We start from the raw sequence: 17,920 nt of genomic DNA on the forward strand, positions 1-17,920 counted from the left end.
ATATAGAGAGAGAGAGAGAGAGAGAGAGAGAGAGAAAGATCCCCACACACACTAAGTGGTAAGCCCTTTTGTCATGAACTGTTGCTTTTTATTTCTAGTACCCTGTCTTAAAGTCTGTTCAGTAGCAATATGGCTGCTCAGGTTTCTTAGTGTTTTTTGCTGCATAATATTTTTTAAGTCTTTTACTTTCAATCTATTTGTGATTTTGCTTTTAAAATATATCTGTTGTATACAACATAAATTGGATCTCTCTGTCCAGTCTGAAAGACTATGACTTTTAATTGCTTTTACCATAATTATTCAAATGACTGGTTTTAGGTCTATTTTATTATTATTTTGTGCTTGTCCTATCTGTGTTTTATTCCTCCGTTTTTACCTGCCTTCCTCCTTTTGGGTTAGTTCAGTATTTTTTTAGATTTTCATTTTATCTATTAATCTTTGGGTTAATTTTAGTGATTTCTCTAGACATTAAATCGTATACCCTTCAGTATTCATAGTCATTTAGAGTTAATATCATATCACCACTTTATATAAAATATAAAAATGTTATAACCATATAGGCCTATTTACCACTCTATCATTTATACTACAGTTGTCATATGAATTATATTTATTTTTGTTAAGATTTTCACACGAAGTTTTATGATTTTTTTAAACAACCACATATGTTTTAAAGAAATGAAGAGAAAAAGCAGACTTTTGCATTTACCTACATGTTTTCCCATTTATGGCATTCTTCATTCCTTCTCAAAGATCCAGCTTTCCATCTGGTATAATTTCTATTTAACTTTCAACAACAGTTCTTATTTTAAAGGCCTGCTGGCAGTTTATTCTCTTAGCTTTTGTTTATTTTATAATGTTTTTATTTTGCCTTCAATTTTGAAGGACATTGTTACTAGTTACAGAATTTTATGTTGACAGTTTTTGTTTTGCTTCACCACTGCATTTCTTAAAAGATGGTTTTCCACTGTTTTCTAGCCTCCATTACATCTGATGAGAAGTCAGCCATCATTCACCTCATTCCCTTCTTCACAAAGCATCACCCAAACCCCACCCCTGGTACTAGGGATGGAATCCAGGGCCTTTGCACTGAGCTGCATCCCCAGTACTTTATTTTTTTATTTTTGAGACAGGATCTCTCTGAGTCATGAAGTTGCCCAGATTGGACCTGAGTTTGTGATCCCCCTACTTAGCCTCCCAGAGGACTGGGATTCCAGGCTGTGCCACCATGCCCGGCTAAGTGTCATCTTTCTCTGGGTACTTCTGAGATTCACTTTGCTATGTTTAGTTATCAGCAGTTTGATTGTGTTGGTAATAAATGTGGTTTTCTCTGTAGTTCCTGAGCAGGATCCCCACCTCCCTCCAGTGCCGTGGTAGCTCCAACTGTCCTGTCCTGCTCTAGTTCAGTAAGAGTAGGTGTAGCCCAGTTTCAGCCTCCCCGTGGAGAGCTGGCCGGAGTGCCAATGATGAGTTGGAGAAACAGGCGACCCCCTCTCAGTGCTCTTCTTTCTTCCTAGCCTTGAGTCCTCTGCTTTCTGCCTGCTTTTGGTCACTCTCCTCACCTTGGAGTTGTTGGCTGATACTCATATATTTTCTAGAGATTCTAGGTGGTAGCTATGGTAGCATTGTTCTAATAGAAATTACTCTGCGATTGACAGAAAATATTATCAAATTTAATATGAAGATTGTTGATTAGGTACTGAAAATTGAAAAGGCAAAAAGTGAACACCAACGTACCATAGAGGAAGCAGCTGCAGGAATAAACTACCAGCCTGGAGCCTAGGGGAGCAAAACGAAGAGGTTGGAATTATTAAAATTTAGAAACTTGAAGGAGCTGGAGTTAATGTTGCTACGGAGGTATGTAAAGCTTCTTCTAAAAGTGTTAGAAAAATGCAAAATGAAAGGAACACTACCGGTGGAGGAAGGAGCATCGCAAGGGCAAAGCTCTTAGCTGTGGAGGCAGACAAAGGTGCAGCACCTGTCCTCCTCCTCCAGCCTTCTACTCTCTGTCTGGCACCCTTTGCTGGCCCAACCTGACATAAATGAATGGGCAACGTATAGATGTGGTTTGTGGTATCCTGGCCCCAGTATCAGAACAGAGCATAGAAGGGTGTGGCTATGGGGCTCTAAGACAATAGCTTAATAATTGTGCAGCTCATGCATTGGCTACTCAGGATTCATACACATGCTTGAATACCCAGGCAATGGAAATAAATCTTTTCTGCCTGACAAGATAACAGCTATCTTCATGCAAGTGAAGATCTTCCCAAAATAAAGCTACAAAGTCCTCAAACTTCTAAGAAGCTGCTCCTCCAGTTCCTAAAACTTTCTAGAGTTCTGTCCAAGGATTGGCTTCATTCACACTGGTTTCCCCTTCTCCAGGAATTTAGGGTTTTTGCCACTTCAGTTCCATCCTCAACTTTTCCTTTTCTAATGTCCTGTTAGCATCTCTTATCTTTTATTTTCCTCTTTGCTCTTTTATTCTGTTTCCCTTCTTAGGTTTATACCTTTTAATTCCTCCTTTTGTCATTTGTGTGGCTTTGGAGGGAGAGGATAAATGGATCCATCTTGTGATCGATAGCGTTATCTCAAGGAAGGGCAGAATTAGGATGGAGTGCGGGCTGCTGGAGATAGCTTGTAGATGTGGTACTTGAGATGGGCCTTGTGATACTGGTGGGATTTAAATGGGTGGGGAAAAAGGATAGTGTTCCGTTGTCAGCACGCAGAGGGAGAGATCAGTGTGGTGTGGAGATCAGGAGACCTGCGTTGACAGAATATGCACAGGGACCTGATGCACCTGGGATGTGAGTGATAGCAGATGGGCAGTGAGTCCTTCAAACCCCAAGGAGTTGGATTTTGTCACTGACACAGAGGGAGTTTTTAAAGGACTTTTGAATATAAACTAAAAATAACTAAAGTAGTGATTGAATTGAAGAGGATTAACTTGGCACATTGCATAGAATAAGTAAGGATGCAACAAGGATAACGGGCAAGAAACAGACCACTTTGCTTTCTAGAATCCTGACTCTATCAGCTTTCTATTTAAGTAAACATTTTTCTCTTTAAGATAAAGTACTGGGCATATAAAATTAATTTACCAGCAGACTTCTTTTAGATCATAGTATTTGATTCATTTAAAAAGTTCCGGGTTTTGCTGACCACAGTGGTGCAAGTAGCCTGTAGTCCCAGCTACTTGAGAGGCTGAGTTGGAAGGCTCACTTGCACCTCGGAATTTGAGACCAGTCTGCACAACATGGCAACCAAGACCCTCTCAAAAATTAAAAAATAACAGAAGTTACAAATTTTAACGGAAATCTTAAGCAACCAAAAGATTGCAAGCTAATCTTCCTGGACTATTGGGAGAGGGGGTTGATAGAATGACTTTGATCTGGCTGATTTCATTGAATCTTAAGGTTGTGTTTAATTTTAAATTTTGTATTTTTGTACCAAATATTGAGTGTTCTTATGAATATTTTCACCAGGAAGTTAGTCATTCTGCATTGTCCTAGTTACATACTGCTAAATTTTACATGATTTTATTATAAAACATTTTTTTTGTTTTCTCACATGTAAAATGGAAGTCAGTAGAAAAAATATTAAATGAAATTTTGCTCTTAAGTAATGAATGCTTTTATGTAAATGTGGTGACCTTACACATGCACTCTGGAATACCATAAATCTAGTTCCCTACTAAGGGCTATATTAGCATTTTTAACAGAAACTTTATCAACTAAATATAACTGGGCCATATGCAAATTAGGAATATTTTAGAAGTTATTTTCATCTACCACTTTTCAGTTTCCTTTAATCTTTATTAAGTCATTAAACTGTATTCAATTTAGAAAAATACATGTACTACTTTACTTTTTTTTAATTCTTTTTTTTTTTTTTTTTTGTACCAGGGATTGAACTTGGGTCCTTGCGCTCGTGAGGCAGGCAGCAGTGGCACCACTGAGCTAAATCCCTGGCCCACTTTTTTGTAATTCTTGTGCCTCAGTTTTACTTTCATCCAACAAGCATCGAGTACATCAGCTAGGAGTATTTTTTTTTTGGTACCAGGGATTGAACTTGGGTCCTTGCGCTCGTGAGGCAGGCAGCAGTGGCACCACTGAGCTAAATCCCTGGCCCACTTTTTTGTAATTCTTGTGCCTCAGTTTTACTTTCATCCAACAAGCATCGAGTACATCAGCTAGGAGTGGCACTGTTAGGTGTTGGGATCCAAAGACAACTCATACAAGGTCTCTTCAAGAGACTATTGTCAGGTAGGGGAAGACTCGTAATGAATGAAGTGTTTTCATTACTCACAGGATTCTGGGAAGGACATAGTATGATGGACAGTGGTAGACTGGGGCAAGGAGAGAAAAGGACCAGGGCGAGGTTTAGAGAAAAAGTGACACTTGAATTGAGTTTTATAAGGGACATTGAGAAAACATGGAATTCCTAGTGGAGATACCAATATAAGTTTCCTGAGTTGTATAATTCTCAGTATATACCAGGAACTTTTTTCTAGCCCCCAACTGTGGGTGAAATGGAAAGAATTTTAGTGTCAAAGAAAATCTGTTTTTGCTTTAATAACTCAGAGCCTAAGAGTGATGATGAGAGCATATAAATGTGCATTATAATACGTTATGATGTGCATTGTGATAGTGAATTGCACGATTTCTGCATCCTTTTCCCTTTTGGGAGTTTAAATTATATCTTCATCTTTCTTCCCTCTCTCACCTAGTTATGCTTCTAGTTTCACTAACTCAACCTCTTAAAAATAGTTTTCTTCCTCTTTATATCCAGGTTCCGATGAAACTCTTTGAGAGCGAGCCCTACCATTGGGTACTAAAAGCAATTTACATCTAAAATTGACTAGGCCCAAAATTCATGTATTTTTTAGATACTTAACACCCCTAGATCAGATCTGCCTTAAATTTCAGTTCCATACAATTCCTTAAGTGACTTCTATTTGTAATAAAGTCATGTGTCTGTTGTATTCCAGGCTCTGTTCTAGGTTCTCTGGTGGCATTGACTAGAATGGACAGATCTCTCACTTAATGGAACTTACATTTCAGTCCTCAGAATAGCTGAGAAAGGTTGTTGGGGTTTTTCCATGTAGAGAGAGGATTTAGTAAAATTATGCTGCTAAAGTACTGAGTTTCGTTAATGCCTTTTGTAGACACTGGGTGAAGACATTTTTTATTTCAGGGGAAAAATTTTTGTAGCTATGGGTCCTATAAGGATAAACCAGTATGATGTGGCACATTTACCCTAGTCTACCTCATAAAAGATGAAAGTTTGAAGGTACTAAAAATATGGTGGTTTCAGAGACAGATAAGTGGGTGAAGGGAGAAATATTTAAAGACAAGTTATTTGAAGCTTTTCTTGCCTTGTATTTTAGTGAGGAGAAAGGGAGAAGGCATCCACCAAATGACTAAGGCATCAATTATAGTTTGAGTGGACTTTAAATAGAATATAGAAGCACACTAAGAAAGCAGAACAACTAAATAGGAAAGAATTCTGTTACAGAATTAAAATCCTATTTATTAAAATTGCAATGGATTTGAAATAGAGTATTTTCATTTTTTATTGTAGTTCTTATTTGTTACTTTACAGATGCTATGCCTACCTCCTCAGAAAAATGTTCCTCTCTGCAGATAAATGTGACTTTGGACAAGGAATCAGAGAATACCATTTCAAATACTGTAATAGAAAACCCTTTGCAAACACCTCAGGGAAAGCAAGAACCCATAAAAAGTGTTGAAATGTTGACAACTTTACCAGCATTTTGCTCATCAAGTAAAGAAGAATTTATCAGCCCCAATTTAAGGATATCAAAGTCAGATTCTGCTTTCTATAACTGGTCTTCTGTAGAGACACTCTATGTCTCTCCCTCTTTCAAAACAGTTAACCCAGTAAAGGAGATTGTAATCAGTAAGGACCATCAGAAACCTACACAAGCCAGCATTGTTCAGATGGATAATGAAGACCTTAAGACCTTAACCACATGGGGTGAGTCTCCCCCCAAACATACTCTTTTTTAAGCATTCTTCTTTTATTTTTCTCTGCTCTCTCCCTCCCTCCCTTCTTCCCTCCCCCCTCCCCGTCTCTCTGCTTTAGGTGGGGAGTCCCTTCTCCGGTGATATTAAAATGTACCTGCCATAGAGGTACTCATCAATTGGGAAAGTACTCCTTTATTAAAGGACTGATAGATAATTTATCATTGTGTATAACCAAATATTGATTAAATGCATTACCATGAGTTCTGAGTAATTTTGGTACTAACCAAATTAGAAGGAACTAGCATTAACTGAGAGCTTCCTTTCATTTAGGTTACTTAGTAAGAGGTTGTATGAAAAGGATTATTATGTATATTGTTATGTATACAAGTGCATGTGTGCTCTTTTTGTATACTGATTACCCAAAAGGAGCAAGGAATTGCATGCATCCTTTCCCTGTCTCTATAAAACATTAAGAGGGTTGCTACAGAGAAAAATCATAGCTTAAGTGCTTATGTAAGAGCCAAGCGTGTGGCGTACCTCTGTAATCTCAGCATTTGAGAGGCTGAGGCAGGAGGATCACTGTGAATTCAAGGCCGACCTCAACTACATAGCTAGACCCTGCCCAAAACAACAGCAACAACCAAAAAATTGCATGGACAAGAAAGGGAGAACACATTAAAATCAATGACATAGGGTTCTAATTTAAGATGCTTTGAGGAAAAAGGAACAAATTAAACCCAAAGTAAGAAAGTAAACAACAAAGAATAGAAGTGAATAAAATAAAAGAGAAGCAAAAGTTAAAAATGTCAAAGGCCGAAAGAGGGATCCATGGAAAAGTTAATTTAAGCCCTGTAAAGACTGATCAGAGGGAGGGGGTAGAAATTACAAGAATGAGATATAGGATATAGCTATACAAATCCTCTAAATATCAAAGGATTATAAGAGAAAATTAAGGGCAGTGTTAGAGCAATATGTTTGACACCTTAGCTGAAAAGATGACAACTGGCTAAAATTGACCTGATATGACCTTTGTGTTTGTTAAATTTTAAAATATATGAATATATTAAAATATGTATGGTAAATGTACATATATCCATGTATATCACTATCTTTTCAAAAATGCCTTACAAAGAAAACCTCAAGCCCATATAGTTTCAACATTACATTCTAAGGCAGAAGTAACATCAGTTTATACCAATCTCTTTCAGAATATAAAAAGAGAAAGAGCCTTGCCCAACTCATTTTATGAAGATGGCTCATCTGCTACCAAAATCTGACAAACACATTACAATAAAAGTAAATTATAGATCCATTTCCCCATTAACATAGATGTAAAAATCTTTAATAAAATATTAACAAATTAGGGCCAGGGTTTTAGCACTGCTTCACTAGTGCAAGGTCCTGAGTTCAATCCCTGATACCAAAAAAAAAGTATTAACAAATCAAATCCTGCATTATATAAAAATGAGACTACACCATGATCGAGGAGCGTTTTTCTCAGAATTCTAATGTTAATCTGACACTTGAAAATAAATCTCTGTAATCTAGTATATTAACAGAATAAGATAAAACATGATTCATGCAGAAAAAACATTTGATAAAATTCTACACCTAATTACAATTTTTTGAAAGTCTAAGCAAGTTAGAAAGAAAAGGAAATTTCTGTCAAGCTGATAAAGAGCATATTTAAACATCCCTACTGCTGATGTTAATTAATGATGAAAGACTGGATGTTTTACTAATCAGATCAGCGACAGGGAAACAATATCTTTTTTCACCACTTTTATCCAACATTGTATTGGAGGTCCTAGCGAAAACACTTAAGCCATAAAAAAGAAATGAAAGGCTTCTACACTGGAAAGGGAGAAATGACAGTATTTTTATTCAACTATAACATGGTTATCTGTGTAGGAAATCCCAAAGAATTGACCACAAAAAGCTGCTAGACCTCAAAGATGAGCTTTGCAAGACTTCAGGGTTCAGGTCCACGTATAAAAATAGTTTACAGCAGATATGGTGGCATGTACCTGTATTCCCAGACACCTGAGAGACTAATGCAGGAATATCAGTCAAGCTCAGGAGGTCAAGGCCAGCCTGTTTATCCAGGAATAAACAATTAGAAATTGAAATTAAAACAGCAGTACCACTTATGGTAGAATTTTAAAAAATACTTAACAGACATGTAGGACTTTTGCACTGAAAACTATGAAACTTTTTCTTTTTTCTAATACTAGGGATCAAACCCAGGGCCTCACACATGCTAGGCAAGCACTGTACTCTTGAGTTACATTTCCAGCTCAGAGCATTTCTCAGAACAATTAAAGGCCCAAATAAATTTGAGAGATATACTGTGTTCATGGATTGGAAGACTCAATATTGTTAAGGGGTCGTTTCTCTCCAGAATTACAGATTCAGTGCATTCTTAGAAGGCATTATTGTGAAATTGACAAGCTGAATCTTACATGGACCTGCCCTGTGTCCAAAATAGCCAAAATAATCTTGAAAGCAAAAGAACAAAATTGAAAGATTCTTATTGCCTAACTTCAAAACTTATCATCGCCAAATGTGGTAGCACATATCTGTAATCCCAGCACTTGGGGAGCTGAAGCAGAGTTACCTCAAGTTCGAGGCCAGCTGAAACTGCATAAGAAGAACCTGTCTCAAAAAAAAAAAGACTTACAAAGCTATAGTAATCAAGATAGTGTGGTACATCTATTTTAAAGATTGTATTGCTTTTGTAGATGGTATGAAACTTTTTAAAATATTGAAATATTGGCCACTGAATTGAAATCCCTTGACTGTCTGACAAAGTGATTGGTTGAATAACAGAGTTGATATTATTCTCTGATCATTGCTGTAGTACTTATTTAATTGCTTATTACATTCTTAATTATAATATTCTATATTGGATTTTAAAATTTCCTTTGGCCCTTAATTCTCCTTCTAATTCTGTTAATAGGGAGGGATAGGTAGACAAACACACATATAGACATACTATGGACATTGATAGATTTAACACTGATTGCAAGTTGATAAAATTTCTCTTGAATTTTAGGGGCAAATTGTTTCTGTATTTGTTATTTAGAACATGACTTAGCACAAGTTCTGGGTTCAGGTGCTTGGATGAATGATCCTGGCTCAACCACTAACTGTATGACATTAGACAAGGCATCTGAGCTCTCTGCAGGTCAGTATCTCCTTGTGCAGCACAGGGACAATGATGGCATATGTATGTAAAGTGCTCAGTGGGACTTGACACTCAGTAAATGCAGTATAGAAGTTCACTATTGTTGCTCAGATGTACATATATTTAGTTCCACTTTTAGAACAGTAGACTCTCAGCCCCCCATAGGATGGCATAGCAGCCACAGTGGCAGTGGTGAAGGTAAAAAAGAGAACCTGTAGAAAATGAAAGAAGTAGCTGATAGGCTGAGAGATCAGTACTGTGTGCCATCCTGGTCTGCAGAGGTCTGTGCCTTTCTCCAGTCATGCTGAGAAGCCTGGGATAGGAATGAGATGCACAGGCATGGGACAAGAATCGACAAACAACAGCATCGGGGCCAAGTCCGGCCACTGCCTGCGTTGGTTAAGAGAATGTTATTGGAACGCAGCCTGGCTAATTTGTTTACATATTGTCTACAAAAGCAGAGTTGAAGATAGCAGTTGTAACAGAAACCGTACAGCACACAGAGCAGCCCAGGGGGCAAGAAAGTGGGGAAGTGACAGATGCTGGGGACTGGGGCTGGACGAGAAAGGATGCAGTGCCAGGTAGGCACTGATAGCAGGAGAGAAAGGACCCAGATCTGCTGCCTCGGCAAGACCCAAGGCTACGTGAATTAAAGGGAACGGGAGGGCTGGAAGTGAGGGAGAAGGAAAGTGATCTTGGAGAAGACTCCAGAGCAGGGCAATTCTGAATGCTGGCTTGTTCCAGGTGGCCGAAGGTCACTGCGGCTGAGGAATTCCCGAAATGATGCGGCTAGAGTGAGTGGCTGGTGTCCATGGACTGCCACTCAGGTTGATGGAGAATAGAGAAGATAATGCCCATTTTCTGGGTTTGTTTTAAGAAGTATTTGTTTATATGAAAGGCACAGGTCTGACATGATTCACTCTTTGGCGGTAATGACGTAGGAAAATTATGAAGTACTTGCATGCTTGTGTTTTAGAGGATCTCAAAGAAGAAGGAGGAAGTCACCTAAGCACTGTAACATTTATACTGAATGTGAGGGATAGACTTGCAACCGCATTTGACCCTTTAATACTAAGTAATGTTTCCTGTAACATCCCATTGCTTCTCCTCAGTTTAATTTAAATTATTTATCTGTAGCTCAAACTATTATTTTGTCATTAGACATTTCATCATGCACAATAAAAAGGAAAAATAATAGAGCTACTAGATGCTTAGAAGCCAGACATAGTGGCAGGCAGCTCTCATTATATCCTCATAAGTCACACCTGTGTAAAGTGTGTTCCACTACAGTGGACACTTTCTAATTTCTTTTTTGAGGCAATAAAACCCATTCCACAGCCTCCCGTGGGGAACAGTGGTGGGTGTCCTTACTGACTGCCTCCTTTGTTTCTGTCTCATTGTTCCAGGAGTAGTTGTTCTGCATAGCTCTTTTTCAATTCCTCTTTGCTAGTGAAAGAAACCAAACATCTCACACACACACACAAAGGATTTATTAACCATGCCTTCTACCTTTGTGTTTATAAAAGGCTCCAGTGCCAGAACAGTTAACAGCTTCCCTAAAAGAAAGGAGGAAGTTGGTAGAAAAGAGCCCTGCAAAGTGTCTCAGCTAAGCCTGTGCTTCTGGCCAGGTAGGTGCAGAAGCACCAGGCATAAAGAGGGTGAAGGGCTACTCATCCCGCAGGGAGGCCAGGGAGGCACCCAGAGCTGGGAGCCATGCTACTCCTGCCTGCTGAGGTACAGGCAGAAAGAGCCTACTCTGTTTTTTAAACATGGTGAACCAGGTTTATACTCTGTAAGGTAAGTGAGAAAATTCATCTTTAATTCAAAAATTTGGTTTTCCCAGGAAAAATTTAACATAAGTGGTTTAGAGGTTTCCTTAGTCTATTTATTTTACGTAGTTTATTTATAATGACATTAAATGTTATGGTTTTTAAACATTGAGACCTAATTCATATAAAATATGTAGCTTAATAGTTTTTAGTATATTATCAGAACCGTGCTGCTATCACCAGTAATTCTAAAATATTTTCCTCTCCCCAAAAGGTCTGAAACAATTATTACAATCATTGTCCATTTCCTCTTCCCCGAACTCCTCGCAACTGCTGATCTACCGTCTGTGTCTGTGTTTTGCCTATTCTGGACATTTCATGTGAATGTAATCATACAGTATGTGGCCTTTTGTCCATCTTCTCTCACTCAGCATAGTACCTCCCAAGTTCATCTTTTTTGTAGATTATACTAGTACTTTATCTCTTTTTATGCCCAAGTAATAATCCACTGGATAGACCAGTAATGGCAAATCTTTGAGAGCTTTCAGAGGTAAACAGCCCATGTGGCCCTCATGCCATAGCTTTACCCCACTGGTACAGATACACACATTTTATTATCTGTTTATCAACTGGTGGACATTTGGATTGTTTCCACTTTTTTGTTCATTATAAGTAATTCTGCTCTGAACACTTGTAGAAAATGTTATTGTTTAGCCACAAATTAAAATCAAAATAATTTTTATAGTGAACTTGATAGACCAAAAGGAATGAATTGGAGAATGAAAAGCAAAATCCCTCTGATGTGGAGTGAACTATTTAAAAGTGTTTAGCCAGCCAGGTACCTGTTTTCAGAAAAATCTACATTTTTAGCTAATAAGGGTTTTTAAATATTTCTAGAAATGTATTTGCTTGTATTTGCAGCACAATTCTTTTACATGCCCTTTAAATTGAAAGCTGTAATATCTTAATGAACTGGTCCAATATTTATGAACATAAAAAATTAAAACAAACATGTCAGCCCTTGGAACGATTTTATCAGTGCTATCTTCATGCAGGCTTCCTATTGGCCTGCATATACTACACAGGGAGATTTTAAGACGTAGCCACTTACTGCATCTTATTTGCGATGCTCACTGCATGTCCGTCCTGTTGAGTAGGGCACAGGAAGGGGATGAATGTTAACAGGATCCCCAGACCACTTCTGCAGGGAGCCAGAGAAGGGCAAGGGAGTGGGCAGCAGAGATGCGTCCTGAAGAGCAGCTTGGAGTGTTTGGAAACAGAAGTAAATCGGTGTGCGCAGTTAGAGATGAGGGGCTTTTATGAACAAAAGCGTCATGCAGCCTGCGAATCAAGCCACAGAACTGTAAGCAAGGATAAGCTATGTAGTCAGCACTTGTAGCCACAGGGCAAAAAGGTGGTCAGGGTAGAAGCAGCGGTTCTCCAGCTTCAGCGGGCCTCAGAAGCACCTGCTGAAACTCGGTGTCCTGGGCCCAGCCTCCAGTTTCTTTTCCAGGAGGTCTGGGGTGGAGCCCAAGAACCTCATTTCCAATAAGCACGCAGGGTATGCTGCTGCCGTTGCCACATTTTGAGAACTAGTAGTGTAAAGTAAATACCAGAATTTTCAATCACATCATGTGTGGGTGTGTGTGTTCGACACGACTGTGTTACCTTTATGTAGACGATAGCACTACATTAACATTTGACTCGGATACTGTTTTCTTCTTGACCTGCTTAAAGGCTTCTAATTAAATATTCCTTGTTGACCAGAGTAAACTCACATTCTATTTCTAGGATAGTTTCTTAGTCCTCTAGCAGGTATGTTGCAGGTCTGAGACTCTTAGAGTCTCATGGAGACATAGTTCTGCTACCTGATGCGTGAAACACACCACCACCGCCGCCAGCCTGGCATTCGGGGCCTCCGTTTCCCAAGGCAGCGAGCTTCATGTGTGGTAGACCCTTCCTATTAGAAAGTTCTCTGCTAATTGGGCTAATGGGTGTTTTCCTGAAACTTTCAACCATGAATCACTGTTCTAACTCATGCACAAGAAGAGAAATGATGTTATTACTAAGGTTTTATGTCTATCTTCAAATAAATACAGCCTTTCATTCATTCTTCTACCATCCCTTTTTGTGGACAAAGATTAGGGTATCTGTCACCCACTCATTGTAAATAGGTGTCAAGTCCTCTCACCATTCTGGTTGTCTGTCTTAAATTTTGTACTGAGAATTTAACATTATTCTGTAATGGAGTAAAAATAATTTTAAAATTGTGGAATAGTATAAAAGTAGAGTCTAGGAGTTAAGATCACATGCATACTTTGACACTGAAGATACTTGAATTTGAATCCTCTTTCTGCCTCCATTCAGCCTTATGGTCTTGGGAAAGATCTCTAGCTTCTTTGAGATTCCTTGGCCTCATATTTAAAATGGAGTTAGGGCTGGGGATTTAGCTCAGTGGTTCCGCCGCCTGCCTTGTAAATGGGGTTATAAAACCTCCTCCACACCTGGTGCTGTATTTATCTGTGTTCTGTTGCTGTAACAAAATACATTGAGGCTGGATACTTTATTAATAAAAGAGGGCTGTTTAGCTCACAGTTTTGAATATTTAAGAAAATGGCACCAGCACCCGTTCAACTTGGTGAATCATCACAACACAGTGGATGGCATCGTGGTGGAGCACAGTGAGACAAGAGGCCGCGGACAGCTTCTGAGTTCATACTTGCTCTTTCATAACAGCTCAGTCTTGCGGCGACTAACCTGAGCCCTGTGAGAACTGCAATAGTCTCTTCTAGAGGCAGCATCTCCTCTGGGCCCCACCACTTAAAGCTTCCTGGGGACCATGCTTCCAACACATGAACTGTGAGGGACATCCACATCCGAACTACAGCAGGTACAAGATAGAGTTGGAAAACAGCTCTTTGAAGAGCAATTAAATCCTTAGACTTCACCTTGCCAAGGAGCTGAATAGTTACCCTAAATACCCATCACCCACCTAGGCCCTGGCAGAATCTGAAGGTGATTTTTCTGGAGAGAGTCAATGGAGGGTTTCTGAAATGAGAGATGAGCACTCACATGAAGGTGCGAGTGCTGTAACCCAGACTACAGGAAGAAGTGGCCGTTATGCACACAAAGGCTCAGTGCCGCAGCCCCCTGTCCCCACTGGTCTCCAAGCACACTGACAGCCAGACCTTTGCCTAATAGGCAAGTAACAGCAAATTATTCATGTGAGAACCTGAACTGCATCGGAGAAAACAACAACAATGAAGATACTGATATTAGTAGCTCCCTAAAAAACAACCCACCTAAATGACTATGCGCTGAGCCTCAAAGCTGACGAGCCCCATACTCACATTCAAAGCTTCCCTTCAGCTTTTTAATGCTCCATTCTTAGTAATAAGTAGACATGGAATATCAGAAAGCTGAACAAAAAAAATTTCCACATGCAATAGGCAAAACAAAGAAAAATTTGGAGGAAACACGAAGGGAAAAGAAAACTTCATAATTATAAAGAAAAACTTACCTTTACTATCCTCCAAGAGATAAGAAAATGCAGTGTAACCATAAAACAAGAACAGGATGTTACAAGAATTCTGAGAACAACAAAAAAGTACTTGGAAATTAAAATGTATAATAGCAGAAATGAGAAACTTGGTGGTAGAAATCGGAAGCTCAAGTTGAAAAAAATCTCCAAGGAAGTAGAGCAAAGAGGCAGAGGTAGGAAAAAATGGGAAAGTTTTTAAAAAAAATTAGAAGTCTGGTTCAGGAGATCTGAGATCTGAACAAGACAAGGTTCAGAAAGAGAACAGAGAAAACATAGAGGAGAAAATAACTGGTTAAATCCTCTGAGAATTTTCTGAAGCTGAAGGAAATGACTTGCCTGATTGAGAGTCCTACTTTCACTTGACCTCAATGAATGAAAATTGTCCCATTTCAAGGCACAACATTCAGAAGCTGCAGGACACTGGGGGCAAAGAGGAAAATTTTTCTAATACTTCAGAAGCCAAACAGATTATATACACTTAATAAGAATTAAAATAATTCCACTCTTGAATACTGGAAATGAAGAAGATGGTAAATATGGCCTTCAATTTTCTGAAAAGAATTTCTGCCTAGAATTATTTATCTAACCAAGCTATCATTAAGCCTAAAAGTAGAGCCCATTTTCAGACACACATTTCCCAAACCTTTACCTTTTGTGAATCCTTTTCATTGACCACCTGGAGAATGTGCTACATCAAAGTGAGAGAAAACCAAGAAGGATAAGGACATCGGATATACCCAATAGCCAGCCCCAGAGGGTGGTGAAGGGACATGTCAGATGACACCCAGAGCACACCATGTGAGAGGGTAGCAGTGTTATTTGGGACACGAATATGCAAGGCTTTCAACCCTGGTGTGCCCACTAGGATTGTAGCATCTGTTTAATCCCAGGATAGAATGTCCAGATTCGCCTGACCTGCATCCTGAAGTGTACCTGGCTTGTGCTGGCCACATGTGGTGAAGTTCCTGCTTTCCTGCTGCTGCACCCGCTTACAATACTCACTTCATCACCACAAGTTTTGTGATTAGAATTTTTTCCTGAGAACTGGAGAGGGGCCACAAAGGCCCTCAAGAGGCACAAATAGAGAGTAGCTACCTGGCCTGGCCATATTTTTATAAGAGTTCCAATTTAGTTTAGAAGGGACATGAATATGTGGAGCAAAAGACAATACAAATAAGTTATGTGTGCTAAGTGCTAAGCCTCAGCTTTCCTATTCTATGACTTGCGATGAATAAGTCTAAAGTATCAAGTTCAGAGCAAATCACAGACTAAAGAACTAGCTTTCACCAGCTTTATCCGTGTATCCATAAATGAATGCAAATAGATATTCCATGAAGAACAAAAAGTTCTGAGTTTCAGAAAGAAGTTTATCGCCTGAATAAGATACTGTAGATTTGTCAGAAGTTTAAGTATGCTAATAGGCCAGTTAATGTCCTGACATATGGCACAATGTGCAGTTTGCTCAGCCTTTCTTGACTACAAAGCCCTGTTTTACAAAACATCTTAGCAAACACGCTGTTCCCTCAGAAGAGTTTTGGAAACAATGATTTAGAATGAAGTGTGAGGCAAGACATTTCATAGGATTTTGCCTGAAAGGGAGTAAATTTTTCTCACATCTTTAATTTTACAGAAAACAAGTGTAGAATACTTGTTATGTTACTTACAGTTTCTTGGGAAGAAAGATGATTATATGTGAGTGCTAAGGTGTTCTGGATCTGAGATGGGTTGGTCTTCAGCTTTGGTTGTTTTTGACCACGGAGAGGAAAAGATGGATTGCACTTACTTTGGGTATTTCTCATTAGTTGGTAGTTCATTTTGTCATCATAATCTTGCAGGGGGGAAAACGATGAAAGACTAAGTTGCAGGTCTCTCAGGCTTTCTACTTTAAATACCAATTTAAAATGCTGGCAGTCAGTAGAATGGGGTTTAATGCTTTTCTCTCTGATGAAGTTTACAGTAGTATAAAAATACGTTGGACAGGGTTTGGGAGTCAAGATGAATATTGATAATCCTATTTTAGGTTCATTTCCATGGTATTATTGATATATAATACATCTGTAGATTTTCTCCATTTCCTGCTTTAGATTTTTTAAGGCTTATTGTGAATATTTAACATTTAAAATTCTAAGTAGTTTATATTGAGACTTTCCAGATAGACTTTTACATTATAAAATTTTTCTATTACTCCCATTTGTTACATAAATCTTTCTCTCCTTTATGCGTTTCAGTTTCAACTGCCTCTGCCTCTGAGGGAACATCTTCCTTTTCTGCTGCTTCTGTGTCCCCTTCCGATGCGGCCCCTTCAGAGAAGCCGGTCCTGCACGTACCCCCGGCTCTGCCCAGACCTTCCCTCTGGGCTCTGCCGCACCCACGGCGGTCTGCTGCCTCCACTAAGCGCAGAGGCAAGACGGCCGGTGCCCACTACCCCTTTGCTCCAAGGGCCCTGTCTTCTGATGAGGAGGAAGAAGACAACCTCAGCCCGCTGGAAATTCTTCCCGATAACTCTGATTCTGCTAAAAATAAGACCAGTCGTATTTCCAGCAGCGATTGGGTCGCTTTTCCCACCCAAAATGTAGACAGCATGCCCTCCGTATCCTGCTCTAGTTTTCAGCCAACCCAAGGGAACCTGCCCAGGGAACCTGAAGCAAACAGTTCCATTAAAGTTCTTCTCGAGGAGGTAAAAAGTGCGATAGTTAGACTCCATGAAGATCTGAGCACAGTGATACAGGAGCTTAACATCATCAGTAGCCACCTGGTGAGCATGAGCGGGACTAGTCTGCAAGTCGGCAAATCTGTGTAGGCTTCCAGTCTGCTCACATCCAACAATCCCAGTAGCCATTTTGATAGAATTCATGTGATTCCACTTCTGAAAACACTTAAGATGTTAACATTTTATTGATTCTCATTGCTATGGAAAAAGGGTGGTAGTGTAATTTGCCTTGTCAGGTTTATTAACAAGTATTTTAGCCAGGCATGGTGGTACACAGCTGTAATCCCTATACTCTGGGAGGCTGAGGCAGGAGTATCACAAGTTAAGGCCAGTCTGGATGACTTAATAAGACCCTGTCTCAGATTTTAAAAAATAAATAAAAGGGGCTGGGCATAGTTCAGTGCAAAGGCCCTGGGTTTGTTCCCCAGTATTGAGGGAGGGGGTGTTTCAGACCACTAAATGTATTTGTGTGGTTTATTTTCCAAGGAGAAGTCACCTTTGATAATTTCCAACTTGTATGTTAGCTCATTTGAAACTGAAGAGAATTTCATTCTTCCATGCTTTGTATTTGTACCTCAAAATGGTGTTAAACATTAGTGGAAGATGAGACAAGACTTCAAGGTGCAAACAACTCTCTGAGAGCTGTTGGGTAAGTGAGCAGCAAGAAGCCTTTATTTTTCAACTGTCTGGATTGTCAGTGTTAACAAGTCTCTACCTTGACCCAGG

General features: G+C 39.3%; 1 protein-coding gene across 6 annotated transcripts in view; it reads left to right on the plus strand.

The window, feature by feature from the left end:
- The window catches only part of Enthd1 (ENTH domain containing 1), a 106,646-nt gene extending 89,147 nt beyond the window's left edge, over positions 1 to 17,499 (plus strand). For 4 of the 6 annotated variants that reach the window (XM_010612556.1, XM_010612573.1, XM_010612582.1 and 1 more), the window contains 2 exons: positions 5,602 to 5,997; positions 16,713 to 17,499. In XM_010612556.1, the coding sequence (XP_010610858.1) occupies positions 5,602 to 5,997; positions 16,713 to 17,284 (968 nt within the window). In that variant the 3' untranslated portion in view covers positions 17,285 to 17,499. The remainder of the gene's footprint in view (positions 1 to 5,601; positions 5,998 to 16,712) is intronic. The other 2 variants (XM_010612592.1, XM_010612602.3) reach the window with 2 other exon arrangements.
- The last annotated feature ends 421 nt before the right edge of the window (positions 17,500 to 17,920 follow it).

Source organism: Fukomys damarensis, unplaced genomic scaffold, assembly GCF_012274545.1.
Source record: "Fukomys damarensis isolate Sample0158 unplaced genomic scaffold, DMR_v1.0_HiC HiC_scaffold_19, whole genome shotgun sequence".
NCBI lineage: Eukaryota > Metazoa > Chordata > Mammalia > Rodentia > Bathyergidae > Fukomys > Fukomys damarensis.